This window comes from Ptychodera flava, chromosome 12 (assembly GCF_041260155.1).
Source record: "Ptychodera flava strain L36383 chromosome 12, AS_Pfla_20210202, whole genome shotgun sequence".
NCBI lineage: Eukaryota > Metazoa > Hemichordata > Enteropneusta > Ptychoderidae > Ptychodera > Ptychodera flava.
The window spans coordinates 23,747,558-23,773,686 of record NC_091939.1 but is presented as its reverse complement, the minus strand read 5'-3'; the positions used below and the strand labels follow the sequence as shown (position 1 = coordinate 23,773,686).

Below are 26,129 nucleotides of genomic sequence, written 5' to 3'. Positions count from 1 at the left end.
AATATTTGAAGTTTGAAGAAATGCCAAAATGAAAATCCCCCTGATTAAAGGTGTTTCCTCTTTTTCCACAAGAAATATTTTCTTCAGGTAGTTACTTCGTCGTTGATGACATTGAATTCTACATGCGTTTGAACTTAGATTCTATCTACACATGAACATAGATTGAACTATGTTGGGGTTGTTTCGACTTTATGCAGACCAGTGTAGCTGTTGACTTTGTCCTGAAAAGCTGTGATCTAAAGAGCGTTCGGAACCTTAAAGGGACAAATATCACCGCCAACGGATCCGTTGGGAATTGATTTTCCCAGTGAACTTTTCGAAGATATGTCTGTCGGCCTCTTCAGGGTCGCCGACGCAACACTGTATCACTCGAGCCTTTTTTGAATCTTGACGCATTCGCCGGTTGTGAAGGGGAATATACTTTGCCACTCGGTGGATGAAACACTCTTACTGACGAGTCTGTACAGATGATTAATCGCCAGCGAGTCAAGAGAGTCACTTGTAAGGTCAATGCAGTGCAATGCGAGAAACTTGATAATTTAGCGTAAACTTTTATTAACAGACAACGAGAAAATTATACAAAACAAGACACTGTCGCTGGAGTCTAGCCTCTACCTAGTCGACTTTACATATACCCTGTATACCAAATCAATCAATACTTCCCCGATTTCAAATGAAAGTCATGAGCTGGCCGGGGGATAAAAAAACGAAAAGTTGAACACCGGATAGTCTTGGCGCTCCGTCGAAATTTCAACATACTTCCGACATAGACTGGATCCGTCTGTTGAGGAGTCTAATTTTTTTTCGAAGTTCTGGCTTGCTGATCGCGTCAACATAGTGTGTAGATAAAGACCATATGTCAAAAAAATACGGGTAGTAAATTATACCGCTCAACAGGTCTGGCCTTCAGGTCAGCGATTGGTCAATAATGCCAGTATAGAGAATATTTCCCGCTTGACCTGGTCCGATCAGGGAATATTATCCTTATATGATGACTTCTTGTCAGTTCCATCATTAAGTAACAGTTGTGTCTGATTATTCCCATTCGACGGAGCAACTCCCCCCCCCTCCCAAGAAAAGAACCAAAAGCACATTAAGTATTTACATTTAAATTGTTGATTATTAGCAAAAGAAAACCAAAGATAACTTATCATGTTAACCCTCATAACATCAAGTGTGGAATATACCACCAAAAATGCTTAAAGTTGGGCACCAAGGTCAGTGTAAATTACCAATTTCTGAATTTCCCAATTTCTCCTCTCAATCTTATAGTACTAACAAATCTCAATTAAAATGTACTGGTCCCATTGCGCCGTCCTCAAACCAAGTTAGACTTGTTGAGACTTTTCACGGTGCGAAATTTTCCCTAAATTTCTTTTGAATTTATTAAGTTATTTTTCAATTTTACCATAACTGGAAATTTAGCGTAAAAAGGAGGCCAGAGAGCGTCAAAAGCGTACTTTACTTGTTTTTCTCCTCAAACGTTAACTTTTCTTGGTTTGTCTATACTCGAAAATACTCGAGCCGTGAGCGAGATACGGCTCATGTAGCTATAGTGTTTGGAAAATGTGTTTCATCTGCAATGATATGGTATTAACCATTGATCGCAGCGAAGGTAGATGTACTTTTGATTTTATTGAAATCAGCTGTTATAATGACAGTTGAACTTGAGCTGTGTCTAACGAATGTTCCGAACCTGAATTTGAAAACGACTTTGATTTTGATTGCAGACCAGAAAAACAGACCCACTGTCCCCTCGATCATTTGATTTCTCGGCGAATTTCACTTAGGTTACTTCAACCCTTTGAGTGTCAAAGTCAATTTTTGTTACCTTCAAAAAATATCATGCAGACATTTTTTTTCAGATCAAGACAATTTTTTCTGGATTTTTCATACCATTTTGATCAAGAATTGTGGGAGATGAAAAGTTATGTCAATTTGCTCCAAAATTATCATAATAATTACGAAAAAAACAATTAGAAAATGGCAAAATCTTTCACTAGAATTTTGGAGGGAAAAATTACAGCACTCAAAGGGTTAATAGAATCGTGAACCACTGGCCAAGAATGGTGAATTTGAATTTTGAAAAAAGTAAACCCTCTCGCAGCAAAGTCCATAGTCGAACACAGAATCCAATTATGCGATTTTGCACCACGATTGGTTCTCTCGTTTCATCCACGTCTATAACGCTGAAATTTTTGGAAGCAAACAAATTAACTGCCCGGTATTCCTCCCAAACTGACAGTTACTTGACGAAAGACGAGGCGTAGTGAATAGTTAAAAATTGTCCCGTGCTAAACATTACATAAATTAGCGCCCGAAAAGTAGGTACCTTAGCACATTAAAAAAGTAAGTCTTAAATTTAATTATTTGGAAGTTTCGCTAACAAGATAAAAAGGACAATCTTTGGTGATCATTTCATTAGATGACTCATTTTAATTAATTTAGAGTGTACCTGCACTGTAAAATTTCTCGTATAATCTAATAAATAAAACAGAATCGAAGCAGAAATGTAGCGTGGAAATCACGTCCGATACATATTCATCACTTTTCCATTCCATCCGAGCGAGTCATCGTTGTTGCATTCCATGTCTACAGTGTGATTTCATTGCATGTACGGCAGGGCGTCCAAGAACGCTCATATATAGTGTTCATCCTTTTGCTCAGTGTCATCATCGGGTGCCGTACTCCAAGGACTGAGTCTGGCCGAAGTAACCTAGTCCATTGTATGCCGCACTCCTGTACGGGTTATTGCGATACTCCGATATATTTTGCGGGTAGGGCGTGGTGCGGTGGCTGGTGGAGGGCGACCTCAGGTAACAGCTGGATATGGGTCCAAAATTGCATTGGTTGTCGTGACGGTAGGGCGCGAAGCCCTGCTCGGCGCACGAGCTGTTCTGGGTGATTTGCATGTTCAGGCCGGCGGCAAAGTCCGTGTTCAGTTGCATCGGGGGAGGGGGCGGAGGCGGCGGCGGCGGCGGGGGAGGTGGCTGTGGGGCGTGCATCGAGAAAGATGGCGGGCTTTGATTCATGTGGTTGCTGTGGCTGGCGAGCATTGCACTTGACATTGGTGACAGTGTTGATGACGTCGACACACTCGAATTAGTCCGACTCCTTTCTTCTTCTTGTCTCTCTGCAATCATAAAAACATGATTTCCTTTAAAGCTTTATAATTGTAACGTTTGATCTGTATTGTCCAATAGTTTTGTTCTTCTATCAAATTCATTTTTTTCCAATCTACCCCCTCCCAAAAAAATTATTATTGTTGTAATGCCAGGCTTTCACCCTGTTATTACAGCCTCTGTGTGTGTGTATTTCAGTCCGGACTACAATCATTTCTCAATTAAAAAACATTGTACTGAGTTGGAAATGCTAGTACTATGCACGTCAACATGCATTTAGGGAGGAGAATAACAAATGCATTTTTTTTCACAGAACGTTGTGACAAAATATTAGATAAAATACAATTGTCCATTTAAACTTGTGTAATGGCTTATCTCACTGCAGAACGTGATCTTTGGAAAGTAAGCAAACGCTCTAAACTATCCTGCCTAAGTCAGCGAATTTCGAGTGCTACATGTGAATGACCACTCTGTACAAAAAAACAATACAACTAAACACAAAACTTCTTTAAAAATCAGCATACATTTAATACAGAGAGGCGGGAACAATTTAAAAAGTCATCTTCACTTTCCATTTTCCAATGAGGGCACCAAGCACCTTACATGTAACTTGTACATGGTTTGAAGACTAGGAAAACGTGAAAACATATTCCAACGATCATCAGCATTTACCGTCACGTGATAAAATGGAGACTGCGCATCATTAACGCTTTTATTTACTGTTTCTCACCTTGGTCCTCACGATTGCACTGCGACTGCGTCCTTGCTCTAGCAACGCCGACGATTTGAAGTGAACTTGGACGATGATGATTTCGTGGCCTGGCGCCGGGCTGCCCGTGTGGCAATATTTCAACCAAGCTGTGATTGTATGGAAAATATACGTTAGTTATCGTTGAAGGACCGCAGAAAATCTAGACAATTACTGTATTACAAGTTCGATTCATAGGAATGTACATCTCTCTGTCTCTCTCTCTCTCTCTCTCTCTCTCTCTCTCTCTCTCTCTCTCTCTCTCTCTCTCTCTCTCTCTCTCTCTCTCTCTCTCTCTCTCTCTCTCTCGTATTTCTTGACAAGTAAGATCTGATTGGTTGCTCATTTGAACGAGTTGTATATGATTGGTCTTGTTAATTATGGTTCAAAATTATGTTGTAACAGTAAAAACAGTTTATATTTGGGGCTTGAAATATGTACCCTTATCTACCCATGCGGTAAATGGCGTAGTATCTCTAATCTCTCGGTAAATAGCTTATTCGTAGTCTAATAATAATATTATGTAGAGTTTACGCTTTATAGTTTACCGGCATACTGTTAAAACTTATTTCCGTGCCTGGCTAATCCGTTGCCGCTTTAAACATTTACCAGCCTGAGGTGCGAATTGCAGTAAGTTGGAAAATTACACTGAAAGAAATTACAAAGTAATCATCACCCTGACGGCGACAATCACCTGAAGAATAGGACAGGTTACTGGTATGATGACAGAGGTCCCGTGTCTACAATCAGCAGAAATTACAGACAATTTCCCAGAACACATCAGGGTTATTCATATCTATTTCCTTAGACGGTTAGACGGTTGAAAGCGGCCGTGTCAGGTTTACTTACCAGTCGTCGGGGTCACTGTCTCGGAAACCCTTCGCAAATGGATTACTTGCGATTTTCAACTGGGTTATCTGCAAGAAAGAACAGATATCTGAACGGGTCAGTGTCGGAGGTATATAGGCCGACCAGAATTGACGTTATAGTGATGCACAGTTCTTGTTAAAATGGTGGCCTGTGACTGACCCACGAGAAGTTATCTCCGCACATGGTTGAAAAGTTTTATCAAATACACAGTATATGTAAAACGAAATTTTTTCTGAAAATAGGCTAGAAGTTGGATTATTGTAGACAACACTCGTGACAGTAAGTTAAAAATAAATCAAATGAAAAATTGGCAACAACATAGCCATCGTGTACTTTTGCAAAATATTTCGGAATAACACTTTTGTTTTTATTCTCGTTTTGAAGGTATTATTGCCTGATACGAGTTGAACGCGGTGAATATGGGTGTACTATAAATTTTGTAATTTAAAATCTACTTAACATTCTATTGTTGTACTCTGACTGTAATTGACACATTCCTATAAAATGCCAAGGAAAATAATTCTAGAGTAACTGCGCCGTCAGTAATGCGCATGTCACAAAGAATAAGCGTTGAACATAATTACTATGATGGCCCTAAAGTACATTAAGAAAATAATTTGTTTTTTACTTCATGTGATAGACATACTATACTAGCATTGTGCGCTATGTGCAGGGGATGTGATCTGGTTCGGGTGATCAACTGCCCACTATATGGTGAATATCGTTTGATGTAGAACATGGAAATGCTTTCATGAAATGAACATGGCGCAACGGGGAAAATAACATAGGTTGGCACAAACCCAACTTTATATGTACACATGAATTTAAAATATGCGGCGTGTGTATTCATTCAGTTCAGAGCACGGTCCCTTCGGTTGGGAGGGAGAGGGGAGGATCGTGTCCTCCGTAAGCCTTCGACTAAGCGAAGCTGTCTTCCCATTTGTTGTGGAGACAGCGTGGTTGTTTGCGACGGGCACGGTCATCCTGGGATGTTAGGAAGTAACCTACGAGAAGAATTGCGTGTCAACGGCCGGATCCGTGTTTTTCAAACATGACATGTCTTAAATATTTAGCGTCAGTCGATCGAAACAACGGAACAAAACTCTATGAATAGCAAAATCGGATTCACATAACCTCTTGTTTTTTTAAAACTTCCCCATTCTTTCGTCAAAACATACATCATAAACTTAATTTGCCCTGAATTTGCCCTGAATTTTTTTATTTTACTATATGGCTGGCTTGACCACACTAAGTAAACACGTCCCTGTACGCAGTGTACACACAGCGATCTGAAAGTTTCGGACAATGACCATCGTTAATCAGCGAAAGTGTCGCCGGCTTAAGAATAAAAAGTCATGACATAGCAATCCACTCATACCCTGCTAAGCTGGCATACCTTTGTGTCGAGCAATGCACTTAAAACAATCGGCCCACCCACTACTTTCAACCATAATATGGCGGATTATAACTGTATGTTTCTGAGTGTTGGGGGTAAGGCAGACACTAGTCTGCGGCGGCTGTCAGCGTTAGAAAGCTCCCGTTCACTCTAAGCGATGTTTACACATTAAAAAGTTAGTAAACAAATCGCATAACGGCGTACAAAGGCCCGGAACTTTGCACGGGCTTCAAGTAGCCGCGGAGGGGTCTCCGACTGTCACTGGGAAAAAAGGCCTCGCACTTCTTGAGGTTCTGTTATTGTTGCTCGACTCCATGAATGAGTATCGGCTTTTTCTCAATGTAGCAATGGCTCCAAAGAAGCCTCGAAGGTAAACAGCGCGTTTCTTTTCGCTCTGGCTCTCTCCCTCGTCTCTCTCTCGCTCGATCATTTTGTGATGGAGCATCGCGTCGATTGTGACACGGAGAGAGAGAGAGTGTTTGTCCGAGAGTGTTTGCAATGAGAGTTAAGTCCCGCCACATGAATGCTATCTTAACCATCTAAATGGATGGGTGCTTTTTAGTACCACCGTTTGGTAATTGTTTTGTACACAGCGGAGAGAGCATCCCACCTCTTGTTTTACTTTTCAACTGCCATGCATAGTGAGATTTAACAGAAGGTCTTTTGGTCGCTCCTATTTGCTCTTTCATTTTTCATGCGTCATGGTACCCTCTATAAAAAGCTGACATTCGCGTTAATTATCCTGTCATGAGCATATGCGACTGCATCAGAAACGAAAGAATAAATAAAAAAAACACCTCAGACGCTTCCATATATTTCATACACCAACGAGACAAGATGCTATCCCCCCGGCTCGACTTTTCGAGGCACGGCGATCCATCCGGAGGATCGGAATGCGCTTTGTGCTTCGGAATCGAATTGGAAAATTGGACATCAATGTGAAAACCAATTTTCACCGCTCAATTGAAATCCTTTAGACGCACTAATGTACTGTAATCGATGGGACGGAATGACACACTATCTATCATCGGGCCAGCTAAAATAGGCCCGCGGTGGAGGACAGCAACCATTCGGCAACAGACACTCATTGTTTGGTTAGCGTCTAAAGAGATCTGGACAATAGTACTTTGCTTTGCGGTACAACGAAATTATATTCTGAAAAACAAATTGGCGACATGTGTCTAAATGTATTATTTTTGTATGAACAAGCAGTATCGTCCACATTCGAAATCGGGTAAAGTGTATTTTGCCCCAAGATGTACCATTGTCGTAATGCACCACCATACGACGGTGGGTTCGAACACAACAAGCCGTACGCGATCGATTATTTCCAACCTATGTGATGTTAAATTTTGTTACGGTTGAGGGAAGGCTTTTAATAAAACTTCCAAAACGAGCGATCGTGTTAATTTTTGGGAACTAGAAAAGTAAAAGAATTCAGATTTACCGTTGAAGTTGTGAAACACAGAGAGATAAAAACAGTCTCGTGTTCGTGCTGTTGATGACAATAAATATGACTGTCCTTACACAGTGTTGATATAAAACTACTTTGTGAAGACCATATATGATGGAAATTGGTCTAACACTAAGAAAGAACACTTAATAAGCATCACAATTTAAAACAAAATGGTAAGCTTTGCTATTGTTCATGTAAGTAGCCAAATCGTGCTGTGAGCAGAAATGAAAGAGGTGCTTGAAAGTTTCATTCGATGGGCGTGATTCACACAACATGAGGTTTCCATACGGAAATGTTCATCAGAACAGTGCCCACGGTGGAGAGCAACCACTTATACGGTAAGTGGTTAGCAGAAAATACGTGTAACTGACTCCAATATTGACGGAAAATGAGAGTCCTTACTTCTAAAATATCGGTCGAAGTGTCGCGCTTTTTCAATGAGCTCTCGATCGCGCGATATTCTGCCAGTGAGTGGCATGTACGTCGCCATCGACTGGAGGACTTACAAGCCGCAATAATTTGGTTGCCATGACAAGTACATCGCATTGCTGATCAAGGTATCTCCATCAGATACACGTGAGTGTACTCCAAGTTTTCGGGCTTTTATAAAACAAAACCAACAACACAACCAGCGATAGTAGTGGTTACACATATGAAACAAGTGTCGTGTTTGAACAGGTCATTCCGAATGGGCGAAAGTATAATTAGAACACTCATCGCTCTAATCTCACGCCAAACAGGACTTCATCATGTGCTTCCATTAACATCGCGCATTACCCCAACCACTTAGCCGGTCTAATTCTTTCTTCTATGGGATTCCACAAAGTTCGAAGAGCGCCCCTTGACTCGCAGATGTTACTTCACTATTCCAATACAGTTTTAAAAACTGTGGACACTTCTAATAAAGATTACCCGGGGGCCGTTAGGTCAATGATGCTTTTAAGGTCTCGCACATACAAAAGCTATACTAGGATGCAAATTATTTCTATATTTTAATGATAACGGTATTCCATTGAATGCAGAGTATAATTGCAAGTGATAGTTTGTGTGAACGGGGAATGTTCGCAAAGCTAGGCCACCAAGTATATACCTAGACAGTGATGAGAATTCTCCACAACCACCGCCAAATTTTCTACCCTTATCTGGGAGATAATGCATGATGAATAACCATGCTTGTTTCCGAGCATCAATGCCGCTTGTTACAAAGGCCACTCGTGACACGCTGAAGTGGGCTGTATGGACGGAGAGTAAAATGGCGTCGCTTTTCCGTTTGCACTCTCCTTTTCAGTGAAAAACACACATTCACTCGGTTTTCAATGGAGCAGTAGAGCTGGACCCTTATACAAATGTTTGAAGAGCTTTTCCTCATTGTGTGTTTACGGTTGAACATAAAACGAGTTTGCTTCGGGACCGCGCGTAACGCCCTGTGCCAATGTTGTATTTCGGAAGTCCGCCCCCTCCCCTACCTGCTTCAATATGGTGGACCAGGCATACAGCAATATTTCCATATGAAGTACTTGGGTAAAGTTTGATCACGGCATTTAGCCAAACTGCTAACACGATGCACGAGGAGGTAGCAATATACCCTAACCTGAAACTGAATGAGTCGAAAAAATGTCATCGGGTCCAAGAAAACTTCTTTGTGACTGTCAAGAAACAAAACCACGAGGGGGGCTTGCATACGGTCGCATTGGCTACAACGATGAGGGGAAGACATAAGTAGACATGAAGGCGCGAACTCAGATGCGATGTATTCCCTTTTAGTAAGATTAAACAATAGCAACAAATTCCTCTAAAACTACAAATCTACATGATGGTGATGGTCTGCATGTTCTCACTTTCATCACAGGTGTACGACGGTTTAAATGAGCATGAAGGTTTCATCAAAAGCTAAGAGCTATCCTGGAAAGACGTCAGGTTTATCGAGAAAGATTAACTTTCAAATTCACGTTTGTACTTTTATATCGAATCTATACCCGAATTTTCTCACTTATAGAGTATTTTTCTCTTGGTTGCTCGGGTAGGAGAGAGTCCGCGTTTGCACGGACGCGTCTGAGTCACATTGCTTGTATTATGAAAGGCTCGTACGTAAATGGTAGATGTATTTTGTTTTACCCTCTAGCACGAAACGATATCGCTCGAGTGAAACCATTTTGGGTATTACATTGGTATTGATGATCCTGCACCATTGAGTCAGCTTCATCAATGCTAATTTATCAACCGAACACAAATTCTCAACTTACTGATTTCGTTCTCCCAAATTCATATGATTTTGAATTTGCGAAATATTTGTTCCAGGCAGCATCGAGAAAACGAACCGAAGAGCGCCTCGCTCAAAACATTATCTTCACAAATCTATACACCACATTTTCTCGGGGGGGAGTCATCACTGTCCGGCAGCACACACTAATGCCCACACATGGTTATTTTGACGATATTGAAATGTCTTGAAACTCTGGACGATTCAGTTATACTATAAAGTGTCATTACCGGATAAAAAACTTTTCCAAATTTATATCTGACAAGATCAATTATTATACAAAAATAGTCACTAACAAAGATCATCTCCAGGTAAGAGTGGAAGGAACTTAATACTGATTCTCATCCGTCTGTCACTGATCGCCAAATTCTTTGAAAGAACTCGCTTTCATACGGAAAATTTTAAAGCGAAGGTTATTTTCACGATTCACTGCCTTAAACGCTATTTCCTCGCTTCATCGTCAGTATTTTTATACATACAAGAGAAGATTTACACGTCATTTTATAGATATAACTTTATCATTAAATTTCGAGAAGTCAAAATGGCGATGGATATATTGAAACCGTCACGTTAATAAACGGCACTTATTTTGATCTGAGTGATCTGCTAGTGTCACCTTCAGTGTTTACTGTACAAAGTGTTTAAAGGAAAAATTAATCTTGTTATGTCTTACAAGTAACATCGACCTACCTTTGACAAAATTCTATCTTTGAGAAAGCCTCCTAGGATAGTAATCTGTCAGATTTAGCGAATCGCCTATCTATGTTAAGGTTATGCGAGTCTCAAAAGTGAAAGATTCAAACTTCAAATTTGCTGAAAATCCTTAATGAAACTTTCAACCATTTTCTTACCATATGAAGAATAAAATTCATGGATCACGCACGGTGCAAAGTTTGGTACTAGAGAAACAAATTGCCTAACAATTACCGATATTTGATATTCAACATGGCCGCCATCCCTGTGTTAACTCTATGGGAGAAAAATAGAATTTTCGATTTTCGAAAAAATTAAACGCTAAAAGTTATTGTTACTCCATAAGTTTTAAAATGAGCCATCACAAGTGACTGATCAGAGAAGTGTAACTTTGAGAGTTTGAATATCTGTCCCCGAGGAGCAATCTACCTTAAATATCGAAAATTTGAACTTGTCGGAACTCAGCTTCTTGTTTTCACAGATTTGATGCCCTTCACCAGACCCATTATCGTATATCATGAATGGCGTCATGCCTCGAGCTCTCACCATATTTTGGGAGATACAAGTATTTCTGAAGCGACAAATTCTCAAAGCAACCGGCATTCAAGACTTTAATATTTACATCAATTACCTTTTGTCAAATTTGACCATTTAAGTTATTTGAGGTGATTGCTAACGTCGTGCTCACTTTTTCGCAGCATATAACTTTACCATTTGTATAAAAGGAAAAGCGAAAAGTCTTAATTTGCAAAACTTCCTTAATATATGAAAGTCAGATAAAAACATCTTTTTAACAGTACGGCGTCGTTACAAGACGATAGCGCCGCTTTCAGTTTATTTCAGTATGGGGCGATAACAAAGGCATCCAGAAAAAGTGAAAAGGATAGCACGGATCAATATTGGAAGTGACTACGGAGGAGAAAACATAACTTGGTCCTTACCCTGTGATTTTGATAGGCAGTAACGGCAGTGAACTGCGTTTCTGTGAAGATGAACGTCTGGAATTCCTTCTCGGCCGCGTTCTCGGGATCCTTTCTCCCGCTCACGTGTACGACGTGAAAGCGAGGCTGGTATCGGTGCATTGAGTTCAGTATTATCTGCAGGTCAACATAATAAAAAAAGGGAAGAAGTTTGATGTTATTCTTTCGCAGTTGACAAAAAAGAGTAAAGATCACATGACCAAGCCCCTGGGGACGAGGAAGAAAATGATATCAAAAAAGGTTAAGCAGGATCGCAAATAATGGGTGATACGGCGGTAATTGGAAGCGGGCGTGTGAAAGATGGTTGAATCGAAATACGTCAATAGCACGGCATACAATTCTAGAGGTACAGCCCCTTCCTTTCAGAACGAATGTAAGTATATTTTCATCTCTTTCTCTGATATTTTACTTTCGGATATAATGAATGACGTTTGTGAAATTTCGAAATAACGATGTTACTCCCGTTATAGGCAAGACATGGGGATACATTATTTCCTGGGTAAATAGATAGTATTGCTTGAAACATTTTTGGGCTACCATTTCATTTTCTCGAGCTCGTGACCGAAATTCGGAAAAGGTATGAAAAAAGCAAATTCAAAGAATAGGAAGCTTGTGATGGATGCCCTAACCATATGCTAGACTAAGAAAATAAAGTATTGGTTGGGTTGTTATTCAAGTGCAAGCTTGGGCTGACTTATGGTCGTACTATGACGTGTTACAGTATTTGCCTTCAAGTTGGCAGTGATCAACATCAAGTAGACCACAATCACAGCGGATCCGGGACGGAAGGGGAAGTTATATGTCTTGATAATGTCATCATGTCGTTACTTCTGTCAAAACTATAACGTCACTTAAACGAACAGTTATACCACACGACTATGTTGCAACGTATCACTTCAGCATTGTCCGTGGCTAAAGAGGCTTGAATGTCGAACGCGCCGAGAGAGAGAGATACCTTCTCCGAGCCAGCGTTCTCAATGCATCGCAAGCCATGCGAAGAGGAACGAGGTATCAAGTTGATGCTTTTGAACTCGACTTTTGATCTAATTTCGCTGTTTAAAACAACTCATGGATCTAATCCGCCCTGGGAGGAGGGTTGATGGTGTGACAACTGAAGAATTTCAAAGCTCTTGTGAAAATATTTAGACAAATTTGCGAAGGACGATTATTGCGGTTGTAAAGTGGCTCGACAATGGCTGCTAATGGCGAAATGATCCCCAATGTTTAAGGAACGAGAAATTGAAATTCCAGAAAAGGGGTTTACGGAGAAATTTTAAATTGTAGGGAAAAAATAAGCTTGGCGAGAACGAAGTGGCGTCGTTGAAATTGCTTTTCATAGGGACGGGCTTCTCTTTATAAAATACTTTAATGTGTCAACCAATTTTAGGTTGTTTATGCACTGACTCAAGAGTGCTTTTTGAAATAAAATTATCGTTATCTGCCCGTTTGAGTAGAAAATGAGTTTCTGAATGCCCGGCGAATAGTTAATTTGGGATATTTAGTGTCGACGAACAACTTTCTTTTAATTAAAATGTGAAACAGCAAAATTGTGTAATTTCATAGGAAGAAACGTCAATTGATTGTACTCGCGAAATATACATGGATAATATACAATGTCATGTACATTTCAAGGTATACAATGTTTCTATGGTCTGCCGCGTCTAGTCGATGAAACTTCACAGTTGACGTTTGATAAGCATTCTGTATACAGTAACCATGTAATTGTAGACGATTCTGGCTGTTTAGTCAACGTCTTACTTATCTTAAATACTGAGGAAATTCCATGATATTCGATAGTTCCCTCAATCTATGGATACTTATGACGTAACTGTTGATCTCTCTCTCTCTCTCTCTCTCTCTCTCTCTCTCTCTCTCTCTCTCTCTCTCTCTCTCTCTCTCTCTCTCTCTCTCTCTCTCTCTCTCTCTCTCTCTCTCTCTCTCTCTCTCTCTCTCTCTCTCTCTCTCTCTCTCTCTCTCTCTCTCTCTCTCTCTCTCATGTCGAATAATCAAAGCTCTTTTTTGTAACCTTTGGTGTTCTGTTCCTTGTGTGAAATATTGTTGCTTGTTATGATTTGAAAATCATGCCGCAGTGCCTTATGTCCAACTTGACTACACTGCCTGACTGGATGTGTGCAACGTCCAATGGTATTTATGTGATTCATGAATTTGAGTCGGAACCAGAATTCAATTATCAACATATCGTTGTGTCGGCAATATCTAATACTTTATATTTCTTAAGACAATTTGATAATAAGAAAATGTACGTGCTTTCTTAACCAAAAACAATGAAAACAGTTTTATTAAAATTTACATATATTTCCGTTTAACACATATTAACAAGATAAAATTTTGTGCGCTGATGAGAGTTTTATGAGCAAATGACTTTCCTATATCTGTGCGGTCAGACAAGATGGTGATGATGGACTGTATTTTGGAAGAAGAGTTTGAGGTGATGATGGACTGTATTTTGGAAGAAGAGTTTGAAAGCGTGTGAAATCAGTGATACATCTGAACACTGAAGATATCCGGTACCCAGTTTTACATTCTAGAAACTGTCTTTTTTACAGTTGCCAGAAGCCCGGAAAGGGCAAACGTTTAACTCGCAGTGGGTTATGACCCTTCCATGGCGAACTCTCGACGGTTTGTCACAAATTGAACACACCGCCGTGGGCGGGCGGCGCGATGCATCACCCAAACCGCGACACCTTGAGCCATGAGACAGTCAATAGTTTTAACTTCGGATTGAAAGCTTTGCCAGCCGAACGGTTCAAACTCGTACTCTGGTTTCCTAGAGAAAATGTCAACCCCTATTTCTTTATTGATCCGAAACCGTAGCAAGTCAAGCTTCCATCGTATTGCAATTACGAACAAAAATAGTTAAATGTGATTATACGCAAACTTTTATTTTTGAGAAAGCAATTCACATCGACGTCGTCGTAGATGGGGAAAAGTCGATCCCAACGTCTGAGAAGGAAAAGGTATAGGGTACTACCAGTACATAAAAGTTGATACTGGTGGGAATTGCGAGAGCCTCTTTGACGGACTGTTTGTAGTTTGTCAACCAAGCGCAAAGCGACAAAGTTGTAGGTGTACATAACCGGCAGAACACAAATGTATATTGTCATGGTACGGATATTTCGGAGGTAAATACATGGAAAAATTGTCACAGTGGCTACAACAATGACCAAATAAACAAACCTGTATGAGAAAATATGACTTGAAAATATACGGAAACGCGTTGCGTAAATATAAATAGTGTTGGCTAACACTGATTGTTTGATCTTGTGTTGCACCCCCGAAACGCAATAAATCTTTATTGTTTGAGGTCGTTGGGGAAATACAAATGTACACTTACATGTCCGTTATCGTCCAATAGATTGTTGGTTAGTTTGAGTTTATCGAAGGATACGATTTGTTTCATCCATATTGAACCGCGAGCTGGGGAGTCGGGGTGTACATGAATACGTCCGGGCATCTCCGGATCGCCCTGGCCAGCAACCAGCCAACTAGAACTGTGAAAAGCGTATCGATATCGCTTGTTGTCCACCTGCAAAGGATAAAAAAAGGGATGAGGACTTTTTTTATGTTTTTCAGTCGCTACGCAAAGCGTAAAGACCAGATGTCGACACGCGGCAACGACTATGCTGGGTTTCTGTGAGGCATGTTGATGGAGCAGTCGGCATTGTTGCCATACCTTCGTTGAAAACCTTTCTGAAAAGCGTTACCACGGAACTCTGGTAAATTCTTCATACACACACAGACACACCACACATGGCGCATTTACACTGAATGGACATACATTGGACATGCGATTCATCTAACACAGCGCATCTGTGTTTTAAAACGAGTTATATATATATATATATATATATATATATATATATATATATATTTATATATATATATATATATATATATATATATATATATATGTATATATATATATATATATTGCGCTCAAAAATATATTGCAAGAAAGTAGAAGTGCGACAACAGAGCATAATGAAGTAATAGTGGTGACAGGAGTGGGATGAATTAATAGGAATGCTGGAGAATAAAAATTGTTCGAATTTAGTTCATGTACGGGCAATAATATTACTTCGTTGAGAATATGTATATATTGTACATGTATGTATGTATGTATGTATGTATGTATGTATGTATGTATGTATGTATGTATGTATGTATGTATGTATGTATGTATGTATGTATGTATGTATGTATGTATGTATGTATGTATGTATGTATGTATGTATGTATGTATAAATGTGTACTGTGGGTTATGTCAGTTAAGGCACAGCAAGCCAACACTCACCGGAACAAAGTCCATCATTAGGATGTACTCCGCCATGGGATCCATCCCACGCAGCTTGACTTGAAAAGTCGGAAACATTCGTCTGTAATGTGTGATCAGAGTCAGAAAAGTATAAAGAAGGAAACGTTTTACCCTTTAACAAGTTTTTTAGATATCTACCGTGGCCGTATGAGCTTTTTGTAACTTAAAGATAGAATTGAATAACAATCATTCAAGTCGATTGGCCACGGTTTTTTTTGCTGAAAGTAGTATTCGATAATTTGACTCACTTTTGAAATGCAACATGACCATAAACTTAGCAATATTTTACATCCATCACAATGGCTGTGCCCTAGAGGTAAACTTACATGGGCTGAAACAAAACATAATCATGAAAGACTCCATCAAGAAGACAAAACTTCTACAATTTAATACCGTGAAATATATATCACGTATAATATACATATTTTGAGAGATTTCAAGTCAGGTGACGAATAGAAATATGTGTACAGAAAGTTGATCGTGATATTTTTAGTATATCGACTGACCAATTCATACTGTGTTGTTTTTCTTGAAAAAAACTGCGCGTAAGGGCAGACTTGAAAAATTTAACCAAGTGCATCAAAGAATAAAGGTTTTGCTGTTGTCCCCGCCGGCAGTTTGGAAGTTGAATAATTTCATCTCGTTCACGTCACGAGTGAGATGAAAACACTTGAGGGGAGGTTGACCTCCTCTATCGAGAGTGATCCAATATGTGATACCTGAAACCTTAGCCCCCTCCTCTTGTAATGAGTAGGTGTAAGCCATTTTGGGCGTGTTTTGTGCCCTCCCCCCAACATCACATGAAGGAGAGTCCGACAGCGGTCCCAGGATCGAACGCGTCCAATTTTTCTTAGCAAAATTCAGTCACTCATCGGATTGTGATAGATGTGACGACAGTTGATATTGCAGGGGAACGAGGCTGTGAATTCTAGATCTGGACAGACCAGATGAAACGGGGTGAGAGAGAAAACGGAGAGAAAGGACAAATGTGGACACTAATGGGATAAACAGCTTGGGTAATTCTAACAACCGAAGGGAGACGACACTTCAACATGCAATTACTGAAAGATAGATGGCACTCCGGCAATTAGGCCCACAATCTAAAACAAACTTGTTGGTCCGAGCTCCCATCAGTCTGTCGTTCTCGGCACTCAGTGAAACGGGCCCTCAGAGTGGTTTAATTGTCCGGGTTTGAAGGACCGGTGACGAGTGAGCGAAAGTAGACAATGCGTTCTCGTGTATGCTCGTTGTTTGATATTTCAATTTACAATGGACAAGGGAACAGAAACTATATGTATCTTGACTCAGCAATCATCACGCAGACCTTTTTTTGCCATCGCCATCAGGTCTAGAAAGCAAAGCAACTTTTATAAGAGAGGACGAATACAGCTCATGACGACAGAATTATTAATTGGGTCCCAAATTCAATCGACAATTGATCTGTTATTCCAAACACAGGCTACTTTCACAGTCAAATCTTGACAAAGAAGAACCATAGCAGGCGTTTTACAGACTAGAATAAAGGGGAAAACCCCACCAAAACGCACGTTTTATATTCTTCGGCTTATGGATTCGACAGAAAAAAATCCTCTTAAATATTCATATGCTGAAAACACGCTACTAAGACTGTTTTCTTTGGAAAGCGTTGCCCAAAAAAAGTCGGGAGTGTTTCTAAATAAAGATCACGTTTTCTATTGTTCGCTTTTAAGACCAGTAAATATAGTTCGTTTTTCTTCGTTTGAGCGAAGAAAACGTGAAAGAGGCAGTGCCATACATCTGGAGAAGGCAAGACTTTCAGTCTGTTGACTATTTTGTGTGATTTTGTAAACATGAAAGTGACAATTTTTCTCTTTTCAAAACCCTCGTAAACACACCTCTTTTTCTAATTTTCGCTTTACATACATATGCCTGCAAAAGTATTCGCTTTTAACCCAGTCTGATTGATGTAACATGCACCAAAAGATATGAAAAAAGAAACTGAATTGTGGTTATTTTTAACAGCAAAAAAGAGAGAGAAAATTTCTCGTGGAGTGAAATTTTAGAAGTCGTCACAAGCATGACGAATGTGTTTGTTGTCTCCATAGAGTTAGTATTCAATTCGGGATTGCCGGCATGACATGGCTTGTGCGACCACCCGTCAAAAAGGACTCCTCAGAACAGAGGCTGGCCACACGACTCATCAGACTTGAAATGCTCAACTATTTGCTTTGTGCGCTGTCCAGAATTACTTCGTTCCGTTCCACAACCGTCAAAAACAACAAATTCCTGTCGCCCATTCAGGCTCAGTTCACGAATAGAAAGGGGGACCAAGCGGAGAGTGGAAATTTTAAACTACCGTTTTGTCGTGATGTCAGAGGGGTTGAAAGTGTTAAAAACGTTGCCAGGTGTAATAGTGCTTTGAGGAAGTCAAAAATTTACACAACTTCAACAAAGTGGTTTTGGTAGGGAAGAAGAAAATATACTACTCAGATATATTTTAAGTCTGTGACGCTATTAGTACCATAACTTGCTCGAATAATTTTGGAATATCTCGAAAAATCTAGGCATATATATATATATATATATATATATATATATATATATATATATATATATATATATATTTGCATAAAGTTTTTCAATGAGAATTAAACAACATGTTGTTTGATTTATTCTTCGCACGCGGCTTTCATTTTCAGCCCCTTGATGCGCTGCTTCAGTCCAGGGCGACACGTCAAACCCAAGACTAATCAGATGCGGTTCTGTAAATTGAATAATGTCATGGTAACCTGGGAACGCTTCTTTGCTTTCCTTCTACCGATGTCCAAGCATTATTTCGTGTTTCTGACAGACAAGGGTGGGACCGTTGCAAAGTGAGGTCTACTTTTTTCACTGAAACCTACATCAGATCTGTATCTGATGGTGTCCCATGCGTTACATCTTGCAGTCAGGTCCACAGGAATTTTCAGACTTTTCATGGTGTTTTAACTTTCTCCAGGAGCAGTCAAAGAACAAATTAATAGTACAAACCAGAAAAAATTAATAGTACAAACATTTATGTACTAAAAAGCATACTTTTGAAACAGGTATTACAACTAAGTTCACATTGTTGATATGTGCGCAGATTAAGTAAGAATATCAGTGCAAACGCCATGCTACCGTACAGTAGTTTATCTAAGTTTTCAAGTTTGGTTGTAGCATCTTACTAGAACTAGATTCGATATATATCGTTTTTTATTGGCCTACTTCAATTTGGACAGAAAACACTTTTTCTTGGAACTAAACTAGTACCGAGGGCATCGATATCACCAGACTCCCTTTTACTGGGCTATCGAGTCTGAAAAAGAAACACCATCTCTGGACGAAAACGGTCAGCTTATGTCAATCCCCGTTAATGTGAACACTTGATGACCGGCTGTAATTCGAGAAAAAAACCCTTTCAAGCAATAGCTAGGTGCTCAATTTGTTATGATATCAAAGAAATTGTTCGAGCATGCTTTATTTTTCATTTAATCATGTCTTAAAGGAACACTCGACTAGTCACATATATTTAAAAACAAAAACAAAAACAAAACCGTAGACTCTTATCCAAGTTTGAAATGACATTCATGTTTTTTTAAAACTTTGTTGTCTTCTCAATTAAATTTACTGAAGTAATTTTTCTAGTTTTTAAGAATGTTGCTTTAAATATCATGACGGGCTGTGGGGAAAAGTGAAACTTTAAAAAACTGAATAATAAATTGAATGTTATGAGCCTAGACTTATAATATTTGATGAGAGTGTCAGATGTACATGTACGAAAATGATAGACGTATACGTAATGCATTGATGCGAGTCATTTGTGACACTATTTATGGTTTTAGAAAGATACATTATAAACAGTAAACGGCATAATTTTAAATACTGTAAAAGTTATATGCGGCTTGTACCCATCAAGTTACGGAAGTGCAATTACGAATTTTAGATTTTTACTCCACATCCTGCCATGGGGAACAAAACAAACTGTTCGGGGCTTCAGGAATGTTCATTACCCTATCGTCTGGGCGCTGTGCCTGATATAGCTCTATGGTGTGTGTGCTCAGAGCAAAGACGCGGTCATTATCACCTTCAAATGTCAACCTGTCACACGACAGATTGATCGAAGATAACCCGAACATTGCCGAGTAGCTCTCCCTCGGAGCGGAGAGGGTAGAGGAGTCAAGTTTGAGCGCAATGAGAAAACGCAGACCCGGCTTGAGTAGAGAACCCCCGACCAGCGCAACCGCCATTAAATCGTCACACTATACTGCCGACCTGTGGTCTCATTTATAGAGCCATTAACACGACAGTTCAATGCCATCCCCTGTCGATAAGCGAGAATGATTTAGATCAAACACAATTCAACACCGTCTGGGTGATTCATTTTACGAGCTATCTAACGTCTTTCTACTGTTCTTTGACTCTACATGAAACCATCGGATTTTTCAACGATGAGACAGTTTCCGCCGTGCAGCTTTATGTAGCGCGCGAATTATGTCAACTGTTATCACTTTTTATATCTTTTTTAAAAATTATCGTCTGTCGGTTTTGAAACACAGCTCTTTTAATTAAGCGCGAGGTCCCCGGTGTCTGCCTGATTTACCACCGCCTACCGACCGTTGTATCTTGTGTTTCAGTGATCGTCTTTGCACCGTTCGGCGATGTGCCTCGGTCAGAACCATGAATACGTCAAATAAATTAATTAATAAGTACGCCCTGTGACGGCGGTCGTACCTAAACCTCATAACACACGGCGTTCTGATGACAGCCGATGGTGTTGAAGATTCATTGAAATTGGAGGACCACTTAGTTTAACTAGCAGAGTAGATTTATAACAGTTAGTGCGGCGTGATAGTCCCCCAATTCAGCGATATTATGTTCTCGTTTTTTGAAGTCATTCAGACATGCCTTGTTCAAAAACACGCAGACCTGTGTGCTGATATTTGTAATTGCATCATCGGATGTACTTTTGAGACCCATCCCCTGAAGGTATTAACTTTGCCGAGGTGTAATTTAGCTATCCACTTGACACCGCATTGCCTATGTAAACGAAAACACACAACAGCGGTCCCCTGCAAGTCTACATTGCTCCGCCGCCGAGGACGATATCGTGCACACCATCCCATATACCGCATGGATCTTTCCCGAATTTTTTTTTCGAATATCATTCTAAACTTACGTTCTTTTGTGGAAAAAACACAACACAAAATTACTGCAGTTCGTGTAAAACTGACACCCCCACCCCCCGCCCGAGTTTGGCGGGGAAGAACATACACAGTTTTCGACGCACTATCTCATAAAGGATATCTAATAAAATCCATCCAATAACGCGCTGTGGCATCACGGCTTAGTAAATAGAGCACGTGTAGAATTGGTGTCCTGTACCAAGCGGTGTAGATCAGATATATTTCTAATAATTCTGACACCTTTATGGCCTTTTTATGGCAGAACAAATAGAAATTGGCAAGAATGCAATCTTTGCCTTTGACACAGTAACAATCAAACCATCAAACATTTACCATGTAAGTTTCATACTAAAAATAATTCCCTAAAACAAATTTGCGATGTACTTCCACAAACATTTCAAAATTCCTTCACTGGTTCGCGTTTCTTTGCCATGCCCTAAACGTCTTTTGTTGGGTAGAATGTATCTAAACATTTTCCAATTGGGAACTGGCTGTGGTTTGGGTACTCGGCTCTCGGTGTGTTTGCTGTCGACGTCTGTTGGTTTCTGGTTTTACACGGTCTCGCGTTAGGGTTTGAATTCTTGACTCCAGACCTCAATGATTTTCAATTAGAGCGCCAGCGTGTTTACCTGTCTTTGTACGGGCCCGTCTTTAGGACGTTGTTGTGATCGAGGGGTACTTAAGATTCTGTCCACACCATCATTAGTCCCTTCCCTGCCTTCCGTATGGTGTTTCTGAGCGCCTGATACTTTCAAAACTTTCAAAGAAGCGCCGTTATCATTTCTGAGATACTCTCTGTCTGTTACGGCATGAACTGTCTGTATTTTAGCATGTCGGAGGGGCCGCGTACCGGTCGCGCTGCATGTCTACTATGACATCGAGGAATGCATAGAGGCTGCACGGTGTGACCGATCGAGCATACAGTATTGATCAGAATACAGACACAGGCAGTCTAAGCGCATATGCTAGAGACTCGAAATTGTTTTTAGACTTTTTCAACAATTTACAAAAAAGTTTAACATTGCCTGCACGGTCCAAGGAAGGAATAAATATGTAAAACAGCAAAAAAGAAGATTTGACTAATATCTGAAAGTTTGTGCTGTCCTAAACAGTTGAGTGAACAACAAAAAACAAACCGGCGATGAGACCTATTCAAAACTGGTACTGCAAGGCAACTAAAGCGAGGTTCCATAACACAGACCATGATATGAAAACCTAACACTCTTTTTTCACAAAAGTGCGAAGCAAGTGAAAAACTTGAGTGATTACTGCGAAAGTGGATACGCGCGGGCCGGTATTGCGTTGCATATTCCGAGACAAAAACTGCATTCTACCGAACGGCGTTGTTGAGATTCTTCCAGAGAAGGCTATAGTCTGGAAGTGAAGGTATAAGCCCCGAGAACAAATTCCTTCCCGCACTCTCACCTAAGTATTCTAGTAATTTTCATGAGTCTGTATAGAATTGAAGCACACGTACCGCGACAACAAGTCGACCGCTGCACGATAGAAAAAATACGTGAAAGACCAATAATTCTAGTGAAAAGTTAGGCATTTTAGATTACTTAAAACTGCGAATTTCGTCTCAGAGCAGTATCAGTATTCATGATATTTTCTTTCTAATTTTATTTTATAATAGGGTAAAAATTAAACGGGGCATGGCGTCAGAATCGAGTTGAAAACTGGGGTCTCAGAGTTTCTGTTATGGGTGCAACTGGAATGTTTACCCAGATTCATGTTTATGACTTCGGCTCAAGTCGACGACGCTCTATTATCTATATGGAACTCACGGCAATAAGTCACGCCGAGTTGTAAAATGTCACTGTGTTGTCTTTCATAACCATGGGAGATGTTCGTGTCAATTTCACGCTGTGGGAAATTGACATTGGGAAAAAGAGCGACAGATTTTTTGACAGACCCTTCGAGTTGGTTAGCCATGCAGGCATCAGCTGGTGGTGATTGGGTCGGCTTTGTGCGGAATAGCTGGACCATGAGGCGATAAAAACGCCACTGGTTGTGTGGTCGTATTCCTTGATATGTAGTTGTCAAGTTTGGAAAAAAATAAGATGAAAAGCAGGTTTTAAAACCTCCGCTGATACTTTTTGTCATGCTACGAGGACAGACCAGTGTCATCGAACAAAACGTGTTGAATTTATGGTTAACAGAGCGAACGACAGGACAATCGCTTGTCCAGCCACACTCCTCAGCGGAATATCCACCCCACTGGCCATACACTGTCATCACATATTTCAACAGTCTCATTATCGCGGTAATTAACTGGTATGGACTAATGAAATGGATAAATTATCACCCCCTGATCGCTACCGCCCGAGTTCTCCGCCCCAGCAGTTTACCCCTTACCGGCGAACATAAACTCAAGGATACGGAGAACATCCGCTGGTCTGCCGTGTAAATATTAAATAAATACGCGCACTTCGTGGTAACCGTTCAGCTGGATGGCACGGTGGACGTTCAGAGATAGAAGTCGACTTATATTGCTTCTTTAAAGCGACAACGAAAACCCCTTTCCTATCGTGAAGTACTCAATTTCGAAAAATGCCACGTTTCCGATTGCAATGAATATGTAGCACTTGTCCACGAAGAACAACAGTTTCAAGTGTGTGTATTTTTTAAAGGAGTAAATTTGAAATCAGTATGACCGAATGCATTTTCATATATTTTATTAAATTCCACCGAATAAATAAGTGTTCAATCTTACCTTCCACTCTTGGTTACGATCATCTCCGTTCCCAATGAATGGAATTCATCCCAGAGCGGTTTCATTTCTAACTGTACTTCGACATATCTGACTTTGTCACTCAGGGGTCTGGTGTCCACCTTTGGCTTGCGAACAGTCTCCTTTTCCGTCTCCTCGGCGTTCTCCGTGTTAATCTCGGCGTCCTCCCCGTCCCTCTCCTTGGTGCCCATGTCTCCGCTGTCGGGGCTATTCAAAAACTTATCCGAGGAATTGTCGCAGAAGCTCTCTCCGCTCTCCGAACCACACTTACCGTTATGACTGGTGACTGAGAAGACAAGACCAGATACCAAAAAAAAATCAAACCCCGGAACAGACTGTGTTAGTTACACGCACTTTGCTGAACTTACAGCAGATTTTGAAACATCACAACGCGATGTCAATCCGGCCTTAGGGCTTCAAAACAGCGTGGACTTCACCGTCCGAAATTTAGAACACTTGTTCGTGGAAATTTTGAGACGTGATTAAAATTATCGATATTTTGAATTACATTTTGGATTGCTGAAAAGTAGGTCGAAATTCAGCTCAGCCAACCACATGACTTAAAACTGACATCCCAGACACGCCATTATCAGTGCAAACTTTAACCTTTTCCGATGGGTTACAGCCGTGCCTATCTCAGACACATAATCGGTAAATATGAATTATACAATTAGGACATGGAGCCCACCTATGGATTAACAGAACCAAAATCGGCAGGTTTAAAATTTTATGGTTTTTTTTGCGAAGGAGCGGCCGGTATAGCTGCGATAGACGGTGTCGAAACGTTTGTTTTGTGTGGCTATTGAGGCATGGTTGTGTTGTATGAAGGATTTCAAATGCATTGCCAGTGTTGCTAATACCGGCGTGTCCGAGTAAACCAAGACAGTTGATTGATAAATATTTCCGTGTTACGTCCAGGGGAAATATCGAAATCAGTTCGAAATAAACACTCGGCGTAATATATTTTTTCATATTTCTACGAGTGCCTACCGATATCCAAACACATGTAGCTCGTTGTTTTTATATGTCTTTCTACGGGTCTCTTGAGCCGACAATAGGCTTTGCACTTAAGGGGAAACAACAACTTTAGAGCACTGCCCCATTCACTACCAACCTTCCATGTCTTTGCCGCTTAGCATCGGTGTCGGGCTTCCCCAGGAATCGACCGAGTCCTCGTTGAAGGAGCCGCTGACTTTCCTGTTGGCAGAGGCGGCGGCCGCGTTGCACAGGGACGACTCGGAGAGAGAGCGCTGCGAGATTGGTGAGATGAGGGAGGCGATGCTGAAGGCGTTTGCCCGTGGTGACAAGGGATTAGTTGAATCTATACTATGCACGTCCATTACGTTGACCAACTAAGACAGATTTTAGGAAAAAAAATCCCCGGCCACTTGAGTGAGGAACTTCTCAATGATTGAGTCTCCGCGTAATGAGCCCGGTCAAGTAGATTTCCATAGAGTGTAGTACAACTACCACTGATGGGCTAATATAGCGGCTGGAAGTATCGGCTCTGCAAACACAGTCGTGGACAAACAAAAACACCTCTGAGCATTGTTCCTCGCGTGCACACAGGGCAATATCTCCGCAATCTCATTGTGTGGGAAAAGGGACGTTGGGAAAACAAGAGGGCCGATTTTTCGGACCCCTTGGTCTTCCCCGCTCGGTAAACATGGAGGAGGGTTGAAGTCGACGACGATTGGCTGGCGAGGGGGCTTGCCCGACACTGTTCATTAAACGCGCGTGTCAATCAGTGTGTGATTGGAGAACAATCGAGACACAGTCTGACAGTAATCCCACACTTAAGGTTACACGTCAACCCGACCAATCAGCAGTGCCCTCTTAATACCAGTTCAGAAGTCAAAAGTCAGCGCTCTCAATGGCCGTTTGGTATCCGCACTCAAAACACTCATCCCATCTATGATGTTTACAAATTTTCAAATTCTGCCATTTAGAAGGCAGGGATGGCATTGCAAGGATGTGGCATCAGCGTGTTGAGTTTCGACCAAGAGAGGCGACTCCCGTCCAGACAAATCCTTACTTTCAGTTTTTAGACGTCAATTTTAATTTCGAGTAAATAAAAAGCACCCTTTCTTTCCTTGTTACAAACTGGATTGACTTTTCAAAGACGATCAAGATAAGACCACCGCTGACCATACAAACGCAGAATCCCGCTTTGAATTGGGCACACAGATATGGTTTTGCAAAACCAAATTTGGTGTCCGCACTCAGAAAATGGACACAAAATACACTTTGTCGAATTTATAAGGGACTGTACAAAATAAGTCACCGTGCCCCTTTTTCACAATCCATTACATCGAAAAAAATATTCACTGAAAAACTGTTGTGAGTAACGT

At 40.6% G+C, this 26,129-nt stretch overlaps 1 protein-coding gene across 1 annotated transcript; it reads right to left on the bottom strand.

Moving 5' to 3' along the window:
* Positions 1 to 535: 535 nt before the first annotated feature.
* LOC139145450 (T-box transcription factor TBX10-like) lies at positions 536 to 25,531 on the bottom strand. The gene is made up of 8 exons (XM_070716645.1): positions 24,893 to 25,531; positions 23,761 to 24,064; positions 15,841 to 15,922; positions 14,881 to 15,072; positions 11,487 to 11,642; positions 4,720 to 4,787; positions 3,853 to 3,980; positions 536 to 3,133 (listed from the first exon to the last, which is right to left on the bottom strand). Exons 1-8 carry the CDS (start codon positions 25,116 to 25,118, stop codon positions 2,673 to 2,675), a joined length of 1,617 nt encoding a protein of 538 aa, XP_070572746.1. The 5' UTR covers positions 25,119 to 25,531; the 3' UTR covers positions 536 to 2,672.
* Between the last annotated feature and the right edge of the window lie 598 nt (positions 25,532 to 26,129).

Bases quoted from the DNA above. Each gene is read 5' to 3' on its own strand.
- LOC139145450 (XM_070716645.1), bottom strand. From the start codon at position 25,118: ATGGACGTGCATAGTATAGATTCAACTAATCCCTTGTCACCACGGGCA. The intron at 24,065-24,892 runs GTTGGTAGTGAA...TTGTCTTCTCAG, and splicing joins AAGCGGCAAAGACATGGAAG to TCACCAGTCATAACGGTAAG. The intron at 3,981-4,719 runs GTAAGTAAACCT...ATACAATCACAG, and splicing joins GACAGTGACCCCGACGACTG to CTTGGTTGAAATATTGCCAC.